The following is a 19,936-nucleotide window of genomic DNA, read 5'->3' as shown; positions in this document are numbered from 1 at the left end:
AAATCCCCGAGCTGGTTATTATTTCTGTTTAACATATGTGGTGTCTATTATGCAGGCAAATTAAGCGATTTTAAGTTTCCACATTTAACAAGTGGCAGAGTGAAATGTTTGACCCTAATCCCTGCGTGGGTAGTAGTTTTGAAACATGTTATTTTGGTTGTCTATCCAGAAAGTAATTTGGAAGCCCTATGTACCCCCCAAAACCTTACATTGTCACCTAGAGTTTTTATTGTATGTTTGTTTAAATAATTGTAAAAGATGCCATTTCTGACATATGATAAATCTTGATAGTAAAAAGATTGTATTTCTTTTTAAATATAACCTATGTGATAGAAATAGCACAGAGATTGGGTATGTCACATATATATATATATTTTAAAAAGTCATCTTTGGAATTTTAATTTTACATTACTCTGTTTTCTTCCCCTGTGGAACTCATATTTTCATTCTACTACTCCATAGGTTTTTATCCAATTATTATATATTTATATTATATATAGATATATAGATATATATATGTGCTTCAAAAACTTTCATTGATGAGTTTATTTCAGCAAAAAATACATACTTAAACTGAAATTGATTTAATTTTTTTGTGTGACACAGTTCTTTAAGCCATATAAGATTTCATTTGCAGTGGGTTATCATTATAGTTATTATTAGTATGCAATTTGACAAACAACGTGAATATGCTATTTTGACAAATAATGGTTAGTGCAAGAGGTACATATTTTTATTGAGAATGCATCATTTAATGAGATATAGATGAGGCTTTTCCCCTAATTATGGAACTACTTATAGGTGAATAATATTTATTGGTGGAATGAAAGAGTTCAGAACAAGTTTTAATCCTTTTGTTGCTTTCTATGTATGTGAAGACTTAAAACTGTTTTTCACATAAATAGATGGAAATGAAGCACTTTTGAATCCCTTCCAAGTATATGCCAAATACCCCATGTGATCTATCACAACTACTTTTAATAATTAACAATCAAAATAGATTTTTCTTTAATTTTGTTGAAAGCAAAGAATTAGAAATCTCTTGATTTATGAAAGTTATTTTTGCCTTGTCATTAGGTTCTTATACATTTTTAATTCTTGGGAATTATACAGAAATCTTTTATAAAAAATCCTTTATCAAGACATATCAGGTAACTACTCCTTCCTTTAACTCTTTTTACTTATGGCCACCTTACTTAAACTGATATTCTCAGGGTTGGGAATAAGGCAAAATTATTATCAAGACACCTTCATCAGTGTCATTATTATTTTTTCATTAGTTGCTTTCACTGTGTGCCTTATAAATATATTTATCAAAATCTTGGAACTACATGTTTAGCTTATCAACATATAGATAACATGTGTGCTGTAACATGGTTTGCCAAGTTGGTTTTCATTATCTAAGCAATAAGTAAACATTTACGTTAGTCTCCATAACCACCATTTCACTTCTTAATTCTTTTGGATTATGACTATGGGCTTTTTATGGAAGAGGAGAGGCAAGAGTTGAGCTAAAGTGTTTTGATGATTCTTCTGCCCCAAATTATCTTTGAATCATTTTGGTGAAATTTTCAATTTCATGTATGTTCACTGCTTCAAGAAATAAGGTACTGAAACTCTTAAATTATTAAGTAAACACTCACATATAGCCTCTACAATAGCACATCCAGGCCTACGTATCCCCATCCCCTTATTCTTCCCTGCCCACACCACTGATTGCATATCGTTTCTATGCATTTGCTCTTTGACTCAGAGAAGGCTGACATCAACAGTCTCATTTCCATATCCTGCAGATTGGGAAGGTGAATTCTAAAGGCATATTCCTGACAGCACTATCCTCCTAAACAAAAAATTTGGAATTCATAGGTTTTGTTTATTGAAACTCATCTATAGTTTAGTGTTTTTACTAGCTTGTATTTTTAATTCATTTTCTCAACAAGTGTCTGTTGAACTACCTGGTAAACAAAGACTGGGGATACAGTGGTAAATGAATGAACAAGATAAGACACTGCACCTGCCTCCAGGTAACTTTTACTATACTGGGGAGTCAGGATGAAAGAACTAATTGTAACATTAGTAATTCAGTACATTTATGAGAACTTCTATGAATAAAAGACAACATGCTGTGAGAGCTTGCCAAAGGGGATTGATCTCTCATAAGAACTGTGGAAAGCTTTCTTGACTAAATGACATTTGGTTGAAGGGATGAATTAGATGGTGCTGATAAACGATCTTGGGTGCAGGCTATTTAAGAGCATGAACAAAGATCCATGTAGAAACATTAAATTAAATTAAATTAAATTAAATTAAATTAAATAAAAAAGAAGCCCCATGAGTCAGGGAAGAAAGAGACATAGAAATGATCCAAGGTGGGGCTAGAGAGGAGGCAGAGGCCAGGCAGAGCCTTCCTTAATAGATTTTCATGATATTAGTCTTTATCTCAAGACTCATTGACAATTGTAGAGATTTAAGAAAAAGATGAATAGTTTAATGGGCATTGAAAAACATTACTCTGGTCAAGAAAACAAACCAGGACATCAGCTGGGATGTTTCTGTGATGGTCCAAGAGGGAGGTGCATTTGACAACAGTGGTTGCAATGGGTGTAGACAAGTGAATACACCTAAGAGATTGTTAGGGATTAAGGGATACAATATGTACAAGGGAAATATTCTATACAACCAAAGGAAGGCTTGATATGCGTGACTAGAGTAGTGTGTTGTCAACAAACGCCAATGCTTACTGGAAAATTAGAGATGAATTTTTTTTTTGTCTTCCATCATCTTCTGTCATTTCTACTTATTTTACTGTTAGAAATCTGGCTGAGCAAAGGGATTCAGAATTCCACTGAAATAATAATTTTCTGATGGACTGATCTATTAATTAAGAAAAATTTTTTGGTAACTCTTGCCTAAGCTGTGTGGTTTACTCGGATAGACCCTGGGGCATAGAGGAGACTGGGTCTTGACCTCTACCTTTGACATTCTCATCATCCAAACAGGGAGACCTTTCTACAGCATCATGGTACATAGAATACCATGGCCATTAGAAACGATGTCCTGTGGGAGACTTTGGGGGAGTGAGGGTAGTACGGTGCTGTTAAGAGAACAGACTGTCAAGTCTGGGCTTGAATTTAGAAATATCCATTTACTCACTTCTTCCTCTATGTTGCCTACGTTGTCTCCCCTAAGACGTGGGAGTAATAATAGGGGATTATTCTTAGGTAGTTCTAATAATCATATGGCGCAATACATGAAAATCATCAATTGGCAGAGGATGTAGTAATGGCTTAATAAATAATATAGATGTAGCTATTCTATTGTTCTAGGGAAGGGGCTGATTAGCCCTTTGAGTCAGGAAAATTACACAGCAATGCTTTATATCATATTTAAAGGGTATATGTAGCTGACCTTTAATAAGTTAGTGCTAAAGAAATAAATGTTTTATGACAATAAACTAATTTATTGAATATTTATTATATGTTGGGTACTGCTCTGAGTATTATAAAGATATTTTCTAACTTTATTTTTCTCTGAACCTAAGATAGAAATACTATGTCCATTTCACAGATGAGAGTCCTAAAGTCCCAAAGTATTTGTTACTTGCCCAAGATTACATAATAAATTGCTAACCTGAGATTTAAATCCAGTTCAGACCAATCCAGAGCTTTGCTCGTAACTTTTAAAAGTTTACAAGCTTCTTTACCTGAAGGTGCTGTTGAATTCAAACCATCTTTTGCTTATTATGTATTTGTTCAATCAATAGATATTAAAAATATATTGCTATAATAGGTCAATAAAATATTTATAGCATTTTATTAGAATGCTATTTTTATTTTAAAATATTTATTTTATTTTATTTTTAAAATTTTTACTTTATTTTTAATTTATTTTTTATTTTTTTTTTTAGATATTTATTTATTTATTTATTTATCAGAGAGAGAGAGGGAGAGAGAGCGAGCACAGGCAGACAGAATGGCAGGCAGAGGCAGAGGGAGAAGCAGGCTCCCTGATGAGCAAGGAGCCCAATGTGGGACTAGATCCCAGGACACTGGGATCATGACCTGAGCCGAAGGCAGCTGCTTAACCAACTGAGCCACCCAGGCGTCCCACTTTATTCTTTATTTTAAAAATAAATACTTATTGTAGGAAATACATACATATGGGAAGAAACAATACATTATTGGTTATTCCAATTCTCATAGATGATTACACATTTTGCTGTAAATATCTTTAGACATTTTCTCCCAATGCACTGATGTATGGGATTTATGTACATAAACCTATATATATTTTTAATTTAATTTAATTTTTTTTCAGTGTTCCAAAAATCATTGTTTATGCACCACACCCAATGCTCCATGTAATACGTGCCCTCCTTAATACCCACCACCAGGCTTACCCAACCCCCCCCACTCCTCCCTTCTCCAAAACCCTCAGTTTGTTTCTCAGAGTCCATAGTCTCTCATAGTTCACCTCCCCTTCCAATTTCCCTCAACTCCCTTCTCCTCTCCATCTCCCCTTGTCCTCCATGCTATTTGTTATGCTCCACAAATAAGTGAAACCATATGATAATTGACTCTCTCTGCTTGACTTATTTCACTCAACATAATCTCTTCCAGTCCCGTCCATGTTGCTACAAAAGTTGGGTATTCATCCCTTCTGATGGAGGCATAATACTCCATAGTATATATGGGCCACATCTTCCTTATCCATTTGTCCGTTGAAGGGCATCTTGGTTCTTTCCACAGTTTGGCGACATGGGCATTGCTGCTATAAACATTGGGGTACAGATGGCCCTTCTTTTCACTACATCTTTATCTTTGGGGTAAATACCCAGTAGTGCAATTGCAGGGTCAGAGGGAAGCTCTATTTTTAATTTCTTGAGGAATCTCCACACTGTTCTCCAAAGTGGCTGCACCAACTTGGATTCTCACCAACAGTGTAAGAGGGTTCCCCTTTCTCCACATCCTCTCCAACACATGTTATTTCCTGTCTTGCTAATTTTGGCCATTCTAACTGGTGTAAAGTGGTATCTCAATGTGGTTTTAATTTGAATCTCCCTGATGGCTAGTGATGATGAACATTTTTTCATGTGTCTGATAGCCATTTGTATGTCTTCATTGGAGAAGTGTCTGTTCATATCTTCTGCCCATTTTTTTTATATGATTATCTGTTTTGTGTGTGTTGAGTTTCAGGAGTTCTTTATAGATCCTGTATATCAACCTTTTGTCTGTACCGTCATTTGCAAATACCTTCTCCCATTCTGTGGGTTGCCTCTTTGTTTTGTTGACTGTTTCCTTTGCTGCCTGCACATGTTTTTACTTACTTTTTTGTTAAAGATATATTATAAAACTGCACATTTGGTATGGTAGTGTGTAGTTGATAGTGGATAGTAAAGACTCAGGAAGCTTTGGTGGTCACTGATTGTCATCATCATCTTGAAAAATCACCCTCCAGCTAGGCTGTAAGAATTTGACATTCCAACAACAACACATTCTTTTCAGCACACCTCCACTAAATGTGGCCTCTATCTTGTAACTTTTGTTTGTGTGTTCATCTTGTTTTATTTTGCACTTATTTTAGTGCTAATGAGGTTACACATTAGTCATTTGTATTTTTATTTTTTGAAAAATTTCACTTGTTTTTCTATATAGTTTGCCTATTATTTTCTTATTGGAGTCTAAGACTCTATTATTTTTTTTAAAGGTTTTATTTTAGCTCCAGGTAGTTAACATATGGTGTTATATTGGCTTCAGGGGTACAAGATAGTGATTCAGCACTTCCATACACCACTCAGTGCTCATCACAAGTGCCCTCCATAATCCCCATCACTTATTTCACCTATCTCCATGCTCACCTCTCCTCTGGTGACCACCAGTCTGGTTTCTATAGTTAAGAGTCTGTTGCTTGCTATACCTCCATGTCTGCTTTTTTTTTTTTTTTCTCCTTTGCTTGTTTGTTTGGTTGCTTAAATTCCACATATGAGTGAAATCATATGGTATTTGTCATTTTCTGATTTATTTTGCTTATGGTAACACACTCTAGTTCCATCCATGTTGTTGCAAATGGCAAGATGTCATTCTCTTTGATGGCTGAGTAATATTCTGTTGTGTACACCACAGCTTCCTTATCCATTCATGGGCATTTGGGTTGTTTCCATAATTTGGCTATTGTAGATAATGCTGTATAACATTGGGGTGCATGTGTCCCTTTGAATTAGTATTTTTGTATTCTTTGGGTAAATAGGGTAGTTCTATTTTTAATTTTTTGAGGAAATTCTTTACTGTTTTCCAGGGTGGCTACAGCAGTTTGCATTTCTACCGAAAGTGCAGGGTTCTCCTTTCTCCACATCCTTGCCAACACCTTTTGTTTCTTGTGTTGTTGATTTTAGCCATTATGACAGGTGTGAGGTGAAGTCTCATTGTAGTTTTGATTTGCATTTGCCCGATGATCAGTTATGTTGAGCAACTTTTCATGCCGTCTGTATGTCTTCTTTGGAAAACCATCTATTCTTGTCTTCAGCCCATTTTAAAATTGATTCTTACATATTAAGTATATATTGCAGATATTTTCACCAGCTTGTGATTTGATTTTTACTTAGGCTTTAGTCTATTAATTAATTAATTAATTAATATTTAATTATTTGAGAAAGAGAGTGAGAGAGAGTAAGAGTGGGGTGAAGGGCAGAGGGAGAAGCAGACCCCCCCCCCCCACCCCCGAGCAGGAAGCCCAATGTGAGACTGGATCCTGGGACTTTGCAATCATGACCTGAGCTGAAGGCAGACATAACCAACTGAACAACCCAGGCATCCCTATTCTTTTAAATAAACAAAAATAGGCAATTAATTTATTAATCATTTTTTATTGTGGTTTTTCTCTTTTGTTTTTTATAAATAAGTGTTTTATTCAGACCTATATAATGTGGATATGATGTTTTTGACATTAAAATGGGGGAGCCATTCTTTGAGATTTGGGAAGCATTGGTGTAAGGAATAAATTCACACAGATCATGGATCTATGTCTCGTGTCACTGAAAGAGATTGAAAGTTTCTCTGTATTGGGAAGAGTTTCAGTGGCTGGTGGATGTTTAACAAGTTTCTTTGCTTGTTAGATTCTGAAAATATGAGTTTTTACTTTCATCTGATTTTCTTGAAACCACAGAACATCTTGTCTTTCAGGTAATCCACTACAAAGTGTACATCAAAAGGGGCTCATCTTCATACTAAAGTTGGGACTTCTGAGGCATGGGGATTAGTTACATTTTTGAAATTGTTCAGTTATTAGAATCAGAAAAAATAATAATGGATTAAATATTTCCACATCTTACACTGTGTTGTTCAACACAAAGAGGAAAATAGTTTTGTTTTTCAAAGATATTTGTTTATGTAGAACACACTATTAAGTATGGAGATAATGTGCATGTCTTGCTGTAGACTTAAAGGATACTAGCCAATGTCCAGATGAATTCTGGCTTATATTGTGAACTCAGTTTTAGATATTGGCTTATTGAATTTGGTGTTAAAAGGCCATTTAATGAATTGCTTTTATTGTGAAATTCATCAATCAAAATAGAAATGTTTTTCCCCCGTCACAGAGATATATGCTTTTATGAATGCTTTAATTCCACATTTAACTTAAAAACTTTTTTTCTCTTCTAGCTTTTGTTTCTAACAGTTTGACAGCATACATGGCGACTGATGGCAATGCTCTTGTAAGTACCCTTTGAGACACTGTGGACTTAAATATTCATTGTCACTTTGAGGAATGAGTAAGAAAAAATAAAAAGTTGATCTTAAGTTTGGGTAGCCATTTATTGCCCTCCATTTCCTTAGCCACATTGGAATTAAATGATCCTTTGGTGAGGTTTCAGGGTTTCTTAAGATCACCAAGTATTTAAGACTGTTAGCTATTTGCTTTTAAAGATCAGAAACCTAACTGTGATTTTAACATGTGGTACGTAGTGTATCTCCGTGTTTGAGGTCAACTGTGGTATTAGTGCAAACTCTCATGCAACCTTTATGGGAAATATTCTGCCAATTATTACACTGACATGGTAGGTTTTTTTTAAAAAATAATTTTACAGCTATAAATTTGCTTATTTAGGTAAGTTGACTGAGGAAGTATATTACCTTTATTTGACAAGGACTTCTGTGGTGTCAGGAAAAATAAAAAATTGATGTAGATAACATATTTCTAATAAAAGGGGGTGTGAGGTAGTGTGGGACTGTCTGATGTACATCTTTTGGCAAATCTGATGACCTCATGATGGATGCATAGGATAAAGTTTTTAGAGTAGAGCCAAAAGCAGAATCAGAAGTGGGGTGTTGAAAGAATATAGTAGGGACTTCCTGCCAAATAGGGGACATGGCCATGGTTTCCGATGCAAATTAGGAAATGGACATCAAGGCAGGTTGTAGGAATAGTGATGGAGAAATTGAACTGGATGGCTCCTGGAAGGGACAGCTTACTTAAAAAGCAGGAAAGCTGATTAATTCTCTGCTTCGTTAACAATTTTATATCCCAGAAATAGAGAAAACAAAGACAGCCCTTTGATTCTGATGTTAATTTTAAATGAGGAGGAAAAGCTTGTTAGTGATGAAAATGGTAGAAACTTTGGGAGACAGGACTGCAGAAAACTAAAAATGAAAACACAAATTATAGTCCGTTATGTACCCTGGGAAATTTGCCATCTAAAAATTGCAGAAAAGGAAAACGTGACCCCTTGGATACAAATGGGTAGGTGTTGTTTGATCATGGAGATGTGAATAATCATGAGGAAAATAAAGAAGAAGAACAACAAAGAGCATAAATGCAGCTGCAGTGGGAGCCTTGGCCAGGGTTAGACATGAAGGCATAGCACCGGGTGTTAAAGGAGGGTCCTGTGGTCAAGGGCAAAAGAAGGTGGGCATCACAGATTTGTCAGTTAGGAACACTGAAGTTTACATTCCTGAAAATTTATAAAAATTTTTTTAAAAAATGCATATGATTATAAGTACATGTGTATATGTTATATGAAGCAAAGAAGCGCAAAGGGAGAATTAGAATGGTTGAGAAAAGTAATGGAGGGTTTAATTTTTATTCTGTTTGCTTATCCTACTGAAAGAATGTAGTGTTCCAACTGGAAGGAGTTCATCATATATGTTTAAGAAGAAGAAATGAAAACTAAGATAATAAGAGAGCACCTAAGCACTTTAATGAATTCATTCATTCATTTATTCATTCATTCAAACATTCACTTAATTTTTAATGTTTACCTCTCCTGACTCTATCATGTATAAACCATTATACTATGTAGGACCTGGAAATGGAAATATTATTTGAAATAAGTTCAAATCTCCACATCTTAAGGCAAGTAAAACCCTAGCTATTGGAACAGACTGTAGATGTGATAACCAAAGGACTAACACACCACCCATATAATTTCCAACCCAGAGCCAGTACTGCTGTAATATGTAACCTGCTTTCCTTGGACCTGGGTGCAGGTGGGTTCTGTCCTTACTGGTGGAAACTCAGGCTTTTTATGGGGCTTTTTCATTTCCTGAGCCATCTTCCCCACCTAACTCAATCAGCTCAACTTTCCTTGTGTGCCTATTTACCTGTTATTTTGATCTCATAGTCATCAGTGTGTAGGTGGTACAGCTAACTATCTCTCTTAAGCATTTCTTCTAGCTGCTTTTCAGTGGTTACCCTACTTTATATTTCCATTCAGAAAATTAGTTCAATTTTCTGCTGTCATTTGTTCTCCAAATAAAATGTAGCACAGGAGACCTATTTTTATGCTGGGTAGTTTCAGGAGGCTCGACACATTTGACCTAATCACATCTCGAATTACACTTCATTTCCACTAAGCTAACATTGATTGTGCTCTGTGTGCTGAGCACTCTTCTTGCTGCTTATGCTGAGGAGCTTACCATGTGCAGGGGGAGGGCAATACTTTAAAGACACTTTTTTTTATTCTCCCCTGCTAGTTATTGAGGTTGCTGTGGTAAATGATACTAGTAAAACTGCTCAAGAAACTAAATTCTAAGCATTTGAAATTTTATTATGTGTGGGGTAGAAGAACATTTTTTTTTCCATTAAGCTGAGTTGTTTGTTATCTGATAGTAGTCTTTTCTTTCCTCTGAAGGAAACAGCAGAATGTTCAGAGCAAAAGCTTCACATAGAACCAAAGGTATTAACTCACCAAGTTCTGTCAGTTTTACCTTCTTACTATTTCCCTACCTTCACAGACATGACACTTGCTCTTCCCTCTGCCCGCTGGGCTTCTTGCCTTTGCACCTGCCCCCTCCGATCCCCCGTGTGACAGCCAGAGTGAACTTCCTTACACACAGATCTGATTGTGCCACTTGCCTGCTGACATCTGTTTAGTGGCTTCCCATTGGCTTTTGGATAAACCTTAGAGTTTCAAACGTAATTTATAAGGCCCTGCATGATGTAACTTCCCTACTCCGAATGTGGTTATGTCCCAACACTCCGGGGTCCATGCCTTCCTGCTCACTCCTGCATCTCTGTATTAGACCCTCCTATGCTCAGGTCTTCATCTTTCTGGCTTTGTTTTTATCAATGTGTGGGGTACCTCCCCTGAGTCCCCAGTTCTGGGTAATAGCACTTCCGTGTGGACCTCATTATCCTTATTCGATTCCCTCTTTTCTGCCTTTGACTGGAAGCTGTGTGAGAGCATGCTAGCCACTGAATCACCCATCCTTGGCACCAAGTAATTGTGCAATAACTGGTGGTTGAATAAACAAAAGCCATAATTTACCCAACTGTGGCCTGAAAGAAATAATTAGCATAATCGTCTTTAGGATCTAGGTCATAGCTTGTTGGGAAATCTTCAACATAATGATTAGATTTGGTACAATCCCTAAACATCTCTAAGAATCCTTCTGTGCAGTCCTTGATATTTATAAGGCTTTCCTTATTATTATATTATACCCTAAATCAGTATTTTTTTTAAAGATTTAATTTATTTATTTGACAGACAGAGATCACAAGGAGGCAGAGAAGCAGGCAGAGAGAGAGGAGGAAGCAGGCTCCCCGCTGAGCAGAGAGCCCGATGCAGGGCTTGATCCCAGGACCCTGGGATCATGACCCAAGCTGAAGGCAGAGGCTTTAACCCACTGAGCGACCCAGGTGCCCCTACCCTAAATCAGTATTGTTTAGTTTTCTTTAATGGTTAGTTTTTCACTAAAATAAAAAAATAGATGAATAAACACATAAACAAATAACAACTCGTATATATGGATCCTAAAGGCTTAATTAAGAAAGTTCTCTGTTCTCAGATCTTAGTAACAATGTTATAGTTAAGAAAGGAAAACAGCCTTAACTTAAAGATGACGAGGCTCAGAGGGAATGTGACAGACTGCCTCTTTTACTGTCATCCGACATTCTTTTACCTAAAGCTACTGAGAATTCTTACTTTCAGAGATGGCTTTCATGGGGAAGGAATGATCAAATTTATCTGTGATAAAAACTTGATGACAGTGATTTCTCAAGAATTATTTTATTTTAAAGATTTTATTTATTTATTTGACAGAGAGAGATCACAAGTAGACGGAGAGGCAGGCAGAGAGACAGAGAGAGGGAAGCAGGCTTCCTGCTGAGCAGAGAGCCTGATGTGGGACTCGAGCCCAGGACCCTGAGATCGTGACCTGAGCCGAAGGCAGCGGCTTAACCCACTGAGCCACCCAGGTGCCCCTCAAGAATTATTTTAAATAAAATTAATTTATTAAATGTTAACAAATATTTAATAATTAATAAATACATATTAATGCAAATTAAAATTAAATCAAATGTCAAGGGAAAACTTTCCTGAAATAAAAGTCTCTACATAGCATAATCTCTTCCAGAGATTATGCTGAGTGAAATAAGTCAAGCAGAGAGAGTCAATTATCATATGGTTTCACTTATTTGTGGAGCATAACAAATAGCATGGAGGACAAGGGGAGATGGAGAGGAGAAGGGAGTTGAGGGAAATTGGAAGGGGAGGTGAACCATGAGAGACTATGGACTCTGAAAAACGATCTGAGAATTTTGAAAGGGTGGGGGGTGGGAGGTTGGGGGCACCAGGTGGTGGGTATTGTAGAGGGCACAGATTGCATGGAGCACTGGGTGTGGTGCAAAAATAATGAATACTGTTATGCTGAAAAAATAAAAAAATTAAAAAAAAAAGTCTCTACATATAAATCATGGTAACTGTGCTCAGTTTTTGTGCTTGATGAGGACAGGCTCATTGAATGTGAAGGGACATTTACGCCTGGTGCTATGGCTGTGTTATCTGCTATTGCCTGGACTGCCGTCTGTTAGATGGCTGGTCTAACAGCAAACTAGTATTGAGTTTCCTCCACAAGAAAGCTGTGCATTCATCACGTACACATCGTGTATTGCCTGGTTGTTGTGCACTGTGTGGGGTGAACCACCTGGAAATGATTCCAGCCCCCATGGGAAGCTGCCGGCTCCTCCAACTCTATGCCTGTGGTGTATGTCTCAGGGATGTGGAGATAATTCAGGGTTGAAGTGAGGAATTTATTTTTCACATTTTTGATCAACTAAAAAGAGCTCCCATTTTGGCAGCTTGTTTTTTAGGCTACATGAACATAATGCTGTGTTAAAATGGTTTTGCCAACGCTGTTGTGCATAAGCCTGACATGCAGATCAGAGCTCAGAGGCTGTTTAACACATTTGCTGTTCCAAGTAGGACTTCCAGCAGAGCAGTGCCTGACAGCTGTCTGGGGAATAGATTCCTGGGTAGGGTCTTGTTAGCTGCCACTGGAAAATTTCGTCCCTCTCACAAGTCCCCCCTCCTCCACTCCATGCATTCTTATTTCTTTGGTTTTAGGTTCTTAGTATTTGCAGGATATGGTTAAAACAGGATGCTGGAGAAAGCTGCGATAGTTTTTGAGGAAATGGCATTTTAGATAAAAGTAGAGATCTGGTCAACACAAGTTTGTTTTACTTAGAAGGAAATAGCAAAGGTCAACACTTCAGGTGAGTTCAAATTGGGTGTCATTAAATTCCAGAAGCTTTTCTCTGTGCATATGGGGCTTTGGGGGTGAGGAAGGTATTGGAGTACTCTTATGCTACTTAACTCTGCTGGTGTTATTTAGTGGTGGTATTTTTCAGCTCTGATTAAACAAGCAGTCGATGGCTTTCCGGATATTTGTTAAATCTCCACTTGTGCCAAGACTACTAGTCAGGCATCATATGAAGTAAAAATTAGCCTAAAACATAGTTCATCTTTTGGTAAACATTTATTGAGTACTCCCTGTGTGTCAGACATAGGGCTAAGTGCTAGGTTTTGAAGTCAGGACATGTTCAAGAACATAAATTCTACTTTAAAGTCTTGGCCAGTCATTGACTCTTCAGAGTTGCAGCCATTCAACTACAGAGCTGATGAAAGATCTGAAAACTTTAAGAAGCAGCATTAACATGGACAGTAACTGAGCAAATGTGTGAACTAAGGGAAAGGGCCTGTCTGAGCTTACTCACAGGTTCTGGGTTGGACCATCAAGTGGGTAGGGTTACCATCATGTATGTACCACAGAGATATATAAGCAGATAAATTATAATATCCACTTCAGAGCATCAGGAAAGTGTTGTGGAATATAGGAGACAGAATAAATAAGCAAAGTAACATAGAGTTAAATAGTAGACTTAGTAGCCAACTGGCCTGGCTCTGCTACTATTTAAATTTGATCTAAGGAGATGTTACTTAACTATACTGAGATGAGGTTTCTCATTTGTGGAATGGAAGATAGAAACAGCACCTATCACGAGTATTTTTGGGAGTTGTGAATCAGTTATTACAATGACTACAAATAAAGATCACCGCATGAATATAAGATTCTTATAGGAGCTAACTGCTAAGTCAGGGAAGGCCTCATGGTGGAGGTGGCATTTGAATTGGGTCAGAAAAGATGAGAAAGCCTTAACCAGATGAAAAATGGAGTAGGGAATAAAGTATTCAAAAGTATGGAGTTGTCAAAGTACTGACATTTCTACATAATAGAATAAAGTTTAAAGTGCCAGAAAAGGAAATGAATGGATGTCTTGTTGGTATATTAAGGCTACTATGGAAAGGGAATTTCTTGTCATTTGAACTGTGATTACAAGATGGACTCTTAATAATGACTTCCATCCAATAATGGTCCTGTGAGTTCACACTTTGATATTCCATTCTGTTGGAAACAGAGCAATGCTAGACAAAGAGAAACATGGAAAACCAAAAAAAAAAAAAAAAAACACAGATTGGTTCAACAATACAGTAATTATCTCTGTGGATCAGAAATGAAAAGCAGCTAACAAGACTGAAGCTATGGGCCTAATGGGTACCTTGTCTGGAGGCAGGAAGTAGTTTGCCTCCTGGCCTGGATTAAGGGGGTAAAAAAAATGCTCCACTAAATATGAGGGGAGCCATATTCACTTCTTGGTGACAAGTAAATGGGGGTTCCCCCAATTGTGAAAGGGGCTAAAGATGAAAACATTTGTCAAACCAGTGCATGAGGTTATGCAATCAGCCCCCTAAAGGTTAGGGAGGGAAGAGATAGGGACACAACTTCAAAATCAGGAGCCGAAACTAGTCACCAGCTAGGTCTGTGACTGGATACGCAAGATACTTTATGTTTACCTCAGAACATGACTGTAGGAATGATTCTGCACCCAGTAGAGTAATCTCCAAACTGATGAAGAGGGAGCCATGGGTACAGTGGAGAGAAGGGGGGAGTGGGACTACAGAATATCAAGGATGATAAATTTGTATTAAAAGAGTGAAAAGATAGGTCACGTACAAAGACTGACAGACTCATAGCAGCGATTTCATCAATATAATGAATGAGAGAAGACAGATGATCAGAATATTCAAAGTGTCAGATGAAAATGGTTTTATACTCAGCTAAACTGTCATTCAATTTTGCAGACAAAATAAAGACATTACTATTTACATAAAGGTTAAGAATATGCTACCAACAATTCCCCAATAAAAGGACTGTTAAAATAAGGTATTGTACACCCAAAAAATTTTTAGAAGGGTAGATCTCATGTTGTTTTCTTACCAAAGGGGGAGATATGGCTTTTAGAGGTGATAGATACATTTGACTGTAACATGAGTGTGTACATATGTCCAAGCTCACCAGATTGTATGCATACATTAATTATGTATGTTTTTTGCATACCAATCATACCTCAATAAAGCTAGGGAAAAAGTAAAAATAAAAGGACTGTTAAAGGAGGTACCCTAATAAAAAGAAAAGTGAATCCAACAGATAGAAATTTGATAAAGGATACACAGATGATTACAGAAATTGATAACTTGTCACTAAATTTAATTATCCATTGATTAGTAATGATGATAATTAGAACATTTTAATAGAAAAATAAAAATCTAGACTATTATGCCAAGAGAGAAGACACTGAAGCAGGAGTTAAAGATGTGCTGGATTACACATTCTATTCACTATGAGTTTAGAAATACTAAACTGAGCATCAGTGGAATAGCATGTAAGGAAATGAAAGAAAGGGAAAAAATAAATATAAACTGAAAATACAAGATGAAGTTACAGTAAATATTAGTAGATTAAACACCTATCAAGAGGCACATGTAATCATATTTTTAAAAATAAAAATCTAGTTATAGACTGCTTATAAAAGAAACAGCAAAATTAAGAAAAGAAAAGAAATAGCAAGAATAAACAAATAAAAAACCATACACACAAAAGTGCCACACAGAAAGATTGAAAATAAAAGAATCGAAATACTAACAAAGTTACAGCTCTGGTGACAAACTTGCATAGAAATAGGAAATACTTAGGGAACAAAATTAACAACTTTGAGATTTACAAAGAATGCTTATAAAATTGGACTATGTAGTAAGTCACAAATAAATGCTAACACATTTTAGGAAATTGATGTCATAAAGATTATCCTTTCTGAACAAAAATCAATGAAGTTAGAACTCAAAAGAAAAAATTATTAAAAAGTTCTCATATGTTAGGAAATTTACAAGTACATTCTAGAATATCTCACTGGATGGAAAGAAATTACTTAGAATTGAAAAACAGGGAGGTATAGGTAGAATTTGGATGTAAATTTATAGCTCTAAGTGTATTACTAAAAAAAAGGAATAATAATAAATTGAGGTAAATATTTTCTGCAGGAATCAGAAAAAGAGTAACAGAGTAAATAAAAAGCAATTTGAAGAAATAGGGATAATTAATCAGGGGCAGAACTTAATGGAATAGTTAAAAAAAAAGAAGTAAAAAGATTTCTGAAATTCTGAAATAAGTCACCAAAATACACTTGAGGTTGCAGAGAACTGAACATTTTATATATTGCAGGAGATTTTAAGTAGCCTTCTTGAAAGCAATTTGGGCATATCCAAAAAGTTAAAAAAGCATCAACTATATTCATATTCTAACTCATTGAGTACACATTTGTTCCTTTTTTTCTTTCTTAATTTTTGATGTTTTTTAATTATTTATTTATTTTTAATTTTTATTATTATGTTCAGTTAGCCATCATATAGTACATTAATAGTTTTTGATGTAGTGTTCAACGATTCATTCATATTGTGTATAACACCCAGTGCTCATCACCACAGGTGCCCTCCTTACTGGTTACCCCATTCCCCCCTACACCCTTCCATTCTTTAACCCTCTGTTTCCCAAGAGTCCAGAGTCCCTTGTGGTTTGTCTCCTCTAATTTCTTCCCATTCAGTTTTCCCTCCCTTTCCCTGTGGTCCTCCATGCTATTCCTTATGTTCCATATATGAGTAAACACATATGATAAATGTCTTTGTCTGCTTGACTTATTTTACTTAGCATAATCCCCTCCAGTTCCATCCATGTTGATGCAAATGGTAGGTATTCATCCTTTTTGATGGCTAATACTCCATTGTATATATGAACCACATCTTCTTTATCCATTCATCTACTGAAGGACATCTCGGCTCCTTCCATAGTTTGGCTATTGTGGACATTGCTGTTATGAACTATTTTTAAAAATTTTTAAGGAGTTATTTGTTTATTTGAGAAAGAAAGGGAGCAGGGGGAAGGTCAGAGTGAGACAGAGAGAGAGAATCTCAAGCAGAGTCTCCATAGAGCTTGGATCTCAGTGCAGGCTTAATCCTATGACCCTGAGATCATGATGTGAGCTGAAATGGAGAGTCAGACGCTTGACCCACTGAACCACCCATGCACCCATTGATATTATTTTTAAGGTAATAAAACATAAATGCAGTTGTGTTTTCCTACTGATGCCTTCTTTTTACTATTTCTGTGTCATTCACCCCAGTTTACATTGTGGTGTTTACCATTCCTATGCAATTTTAGTACTTAGAAGAAATATTTAACAATACTAAAAACAATAGCATTAATGTAGACATTTAATTTTCAATATAGTGTTTCTGAGATTTTTTTTCCATGCAGCTCTAGTTCTGATAGAGCACAACAGTAAATGAAAGTGACACTGTTTATCCACTCACATATCCACACACATTCAACTTCCTACAGTTGTGCTCTACCACCACCGTGTTGCAATTAACTGCTGTCTGTGACTTCCGTTGTGCCTCCAGGCTTGTGTTTCTTTGGGCTTCAGTATATATCTGAGAGTGGATCTTTCTCTTTTATATCAGCAGCATTTGATGGTTTGAACTCATCTTTCTTTTGAAACTCTTCCTCACTCCTGTAACATCCCTTCTCTGATTTTCTTTATCTTTTCATTGGCTCTTCTGCTCAGTGTAACAAATTGGGCCTCCTTCAGATTCTGACTGACTTCAATTCTTTGTCATTCTACACACATGAGTGATCTCATCCCAGCTCAAGTTTTCTACTCTCTATGCATGGATGATTCCCAATTTTATATCTTTATTCCAGATTTTCTCCAAATCCCAGACCCTTAAGTACAATACATACAGAGCATTTCCACTTGGATGCCTCAGATGCACATCACATTCAATGTTTACTACTGAGCATGTATATTTAAAACTATGCAGTCTATATTGCTGTCATTTATTCAATTATTTTAGCTAGAAACTCCAGGATTTTCCCTGGCATTCCACTCTCCCTCACTTTCTGCATTCTCACTTTTCCTCTTCTTCACCCTCCCCTTCCAACCTCTGCTCACTTCTCTGGCTCCTCTCCCTGGCTCCTTCTCCCCTCTTTCCTTCCCCCCTTCTTCTCCCCTTCTTCCTAGTCACCCTGCTTTCATTCCTTTCCTTCATACTCTAGTCCTTGCTTTCCTGTCCTACTCTTTTATATAACATCAACAACAAACACAGAAATATTGTAAGAGGGGCTACCACATTGTGAGTTTTATTCTTGAAATAAATATCTTCATGTTACCATTTACTTTTGTGACTTTGCACAAAATCCTGAATCCAATATCTTCAATTTTCTTCTTCTTTAAGATGGGGATAAGAATAGCACCTAAACCACAATAATTGTGAAGATTCAATCCTGGTATTTGCAAAAAGATTCAGGGCAGTGCAGGCACGTGGCAAACATTATATATCTTCCAGCTGTCATTGTTTTCTATTACTGTCTATTATTATTAGAATGTCTATTCTCTGTCTCCATTTTTCACTAGAGACTTTCATTTCACATGAATTATTAAGTAATATTTAAGGTGTTTAGTCTTCTGAAAAAAAGAAACGAGATTTTAATGAATTTTCTCAGGTAAAATTTTAATAATTGAAAGCTTTAAAATTCCCTTTATAAAGTTGAGTTTAATTTTCCAGGAAGGAGAAAAGATCTTTGTGGGAAAAAGCCATTTGTGGAGAAACATTCCTAACAGCTCTGTCAGATGGAATTGACTTGACTATAAAACATTTAGAAATTTTGTGGCTTGGTTAAAGTATTGGTAGTTTGAAATTGACAATGATGTGAGGCTTCACACCATGGGAACTGGTAAATGCTACAAATCAGGGCCCATTAACTAGCATATCACTGTATAGTTTTGCTAAAGACCAGGATCATTATGAAGTTTCACAGAATGAGAAACCATCTTACTTTGGATTTTAGTATATCATGGGGGTAAATTGTACCTGCAAGATTTACCAATTACTATATAGATCGGAAGTCACTGTACTAATTACCTGTAACTTGGGTGTTACCATCATCATTCAACATCAAAGGAGCTCCCTTTTTATATTTTGTACTTGCTCCTTTGCATGTTTATCTGTGTTTTTAAATGATTAGTAAATAAATGAATTTTTGTAACCATTTTATAAAATAAAAGTATTTTCCAGTAGAAAAGAAATATATATATATATATATATATTTTTTTTTTTTTAAAGAATTCATTTATTTATTTGATAGAGAGAAATCACAAGTAGGCAGAGAGGACGGCAGAGAGAGAGGGGGAAGCAGGCTCCCCGCTGAGGAGAGAGCCTGATGTGGGGCTGGATCCCAGGATCCTAAAATTATAACCTGAGTTGAAGGCAGAGGCTTAATCCACTGAGCCACCCAGGCACCCCAGAAATAAATATTTAAAAGAAAAATTTCCCCCATATTTTAGAACCAAGTTAGTGCAAATTCAGAATTTAGAGTAATTCTTCACTTTTACCTACAGCATCCCAATGGGAAGATTTTATTAGGCTCTGGATACTTGTTATGATAATGAATTATAATTCCTCTTTTGAAAAACTATCTCATAAATTGCTCAACTGGCTGCTTGGCTTTTTTTCACTTACCTAGTGAAAAAAACCACACTGTAAGATCTTTTTGAAACTGACTAGTTCGTGGGTTCCACTTCCTGTTGTGAGGAGTAAGATCTATCTTAAACTCACTGAAGTTCTCAAGATTGTTTTCATTCTCTCATGTAAACCAAGGTAGGTTTCAAATTCATATACGCCAAGTGAAACTGAAACTCCTGATGATTTGTTATTTCTATAATATATACTTTGTTTCTGGTCGGGGGAAACAGTTTGAACAGTTAATTTAGA

At 36.2% G+C, this 19,936-nt stretch overlaps 1 protein-coding gene across 4 annotated transcripts in view; it reads left to right on the top strand.

Moving 5' to 3' along the window:
- Positions 1-19,936, top strand: part of IPCEF1 (interaction protein for cytohesin exchange factors 1) — a 181,792-nt gene that overhangs the window by 82,264 nt on the left and 79,592 nt on the right. For 2 of the 4 annotated variants that reach the window (XM_047733013.1, XM_047733014.1), the window contains 2 exons: positions 7,659-7,711; positions 10,127-10,171. In XM_047733013.1, coding sequence (XP_047588969.1) covers positions 7,688-7,711; positions 10,127-10,171 — 69 coding nt within the window. In that variant the 5' untranslated portion in view covers positions 7,659-7,687. The remainder of the gene's footprint in view (positions 1-7,658; positions 7,712-10,126; positions 10,172-19,936) is intronic. The other 2 variants (XM_047733016.1, XM_047733015.1) reach the window with 1 other exon arrangement.

The sequence above is a fragment of the Lutra lutra genome, chromosome 6 (assembly GCF_902655055.1).
Source record: "Lutra lutra chromosome 6, mLutLut1.2, whole genome shotgun sequence".
NCBI lineage: Eukaryota > Metazoa > Chordata > Mammalia > Carnivora > Mustelidae > Lutra > Lutra lutra.
The sequence above is the reverse complement of the archived record's forward strand: the minus strand, read 5'-3'. Positions and strand labels throughout refer to the sequence as shown.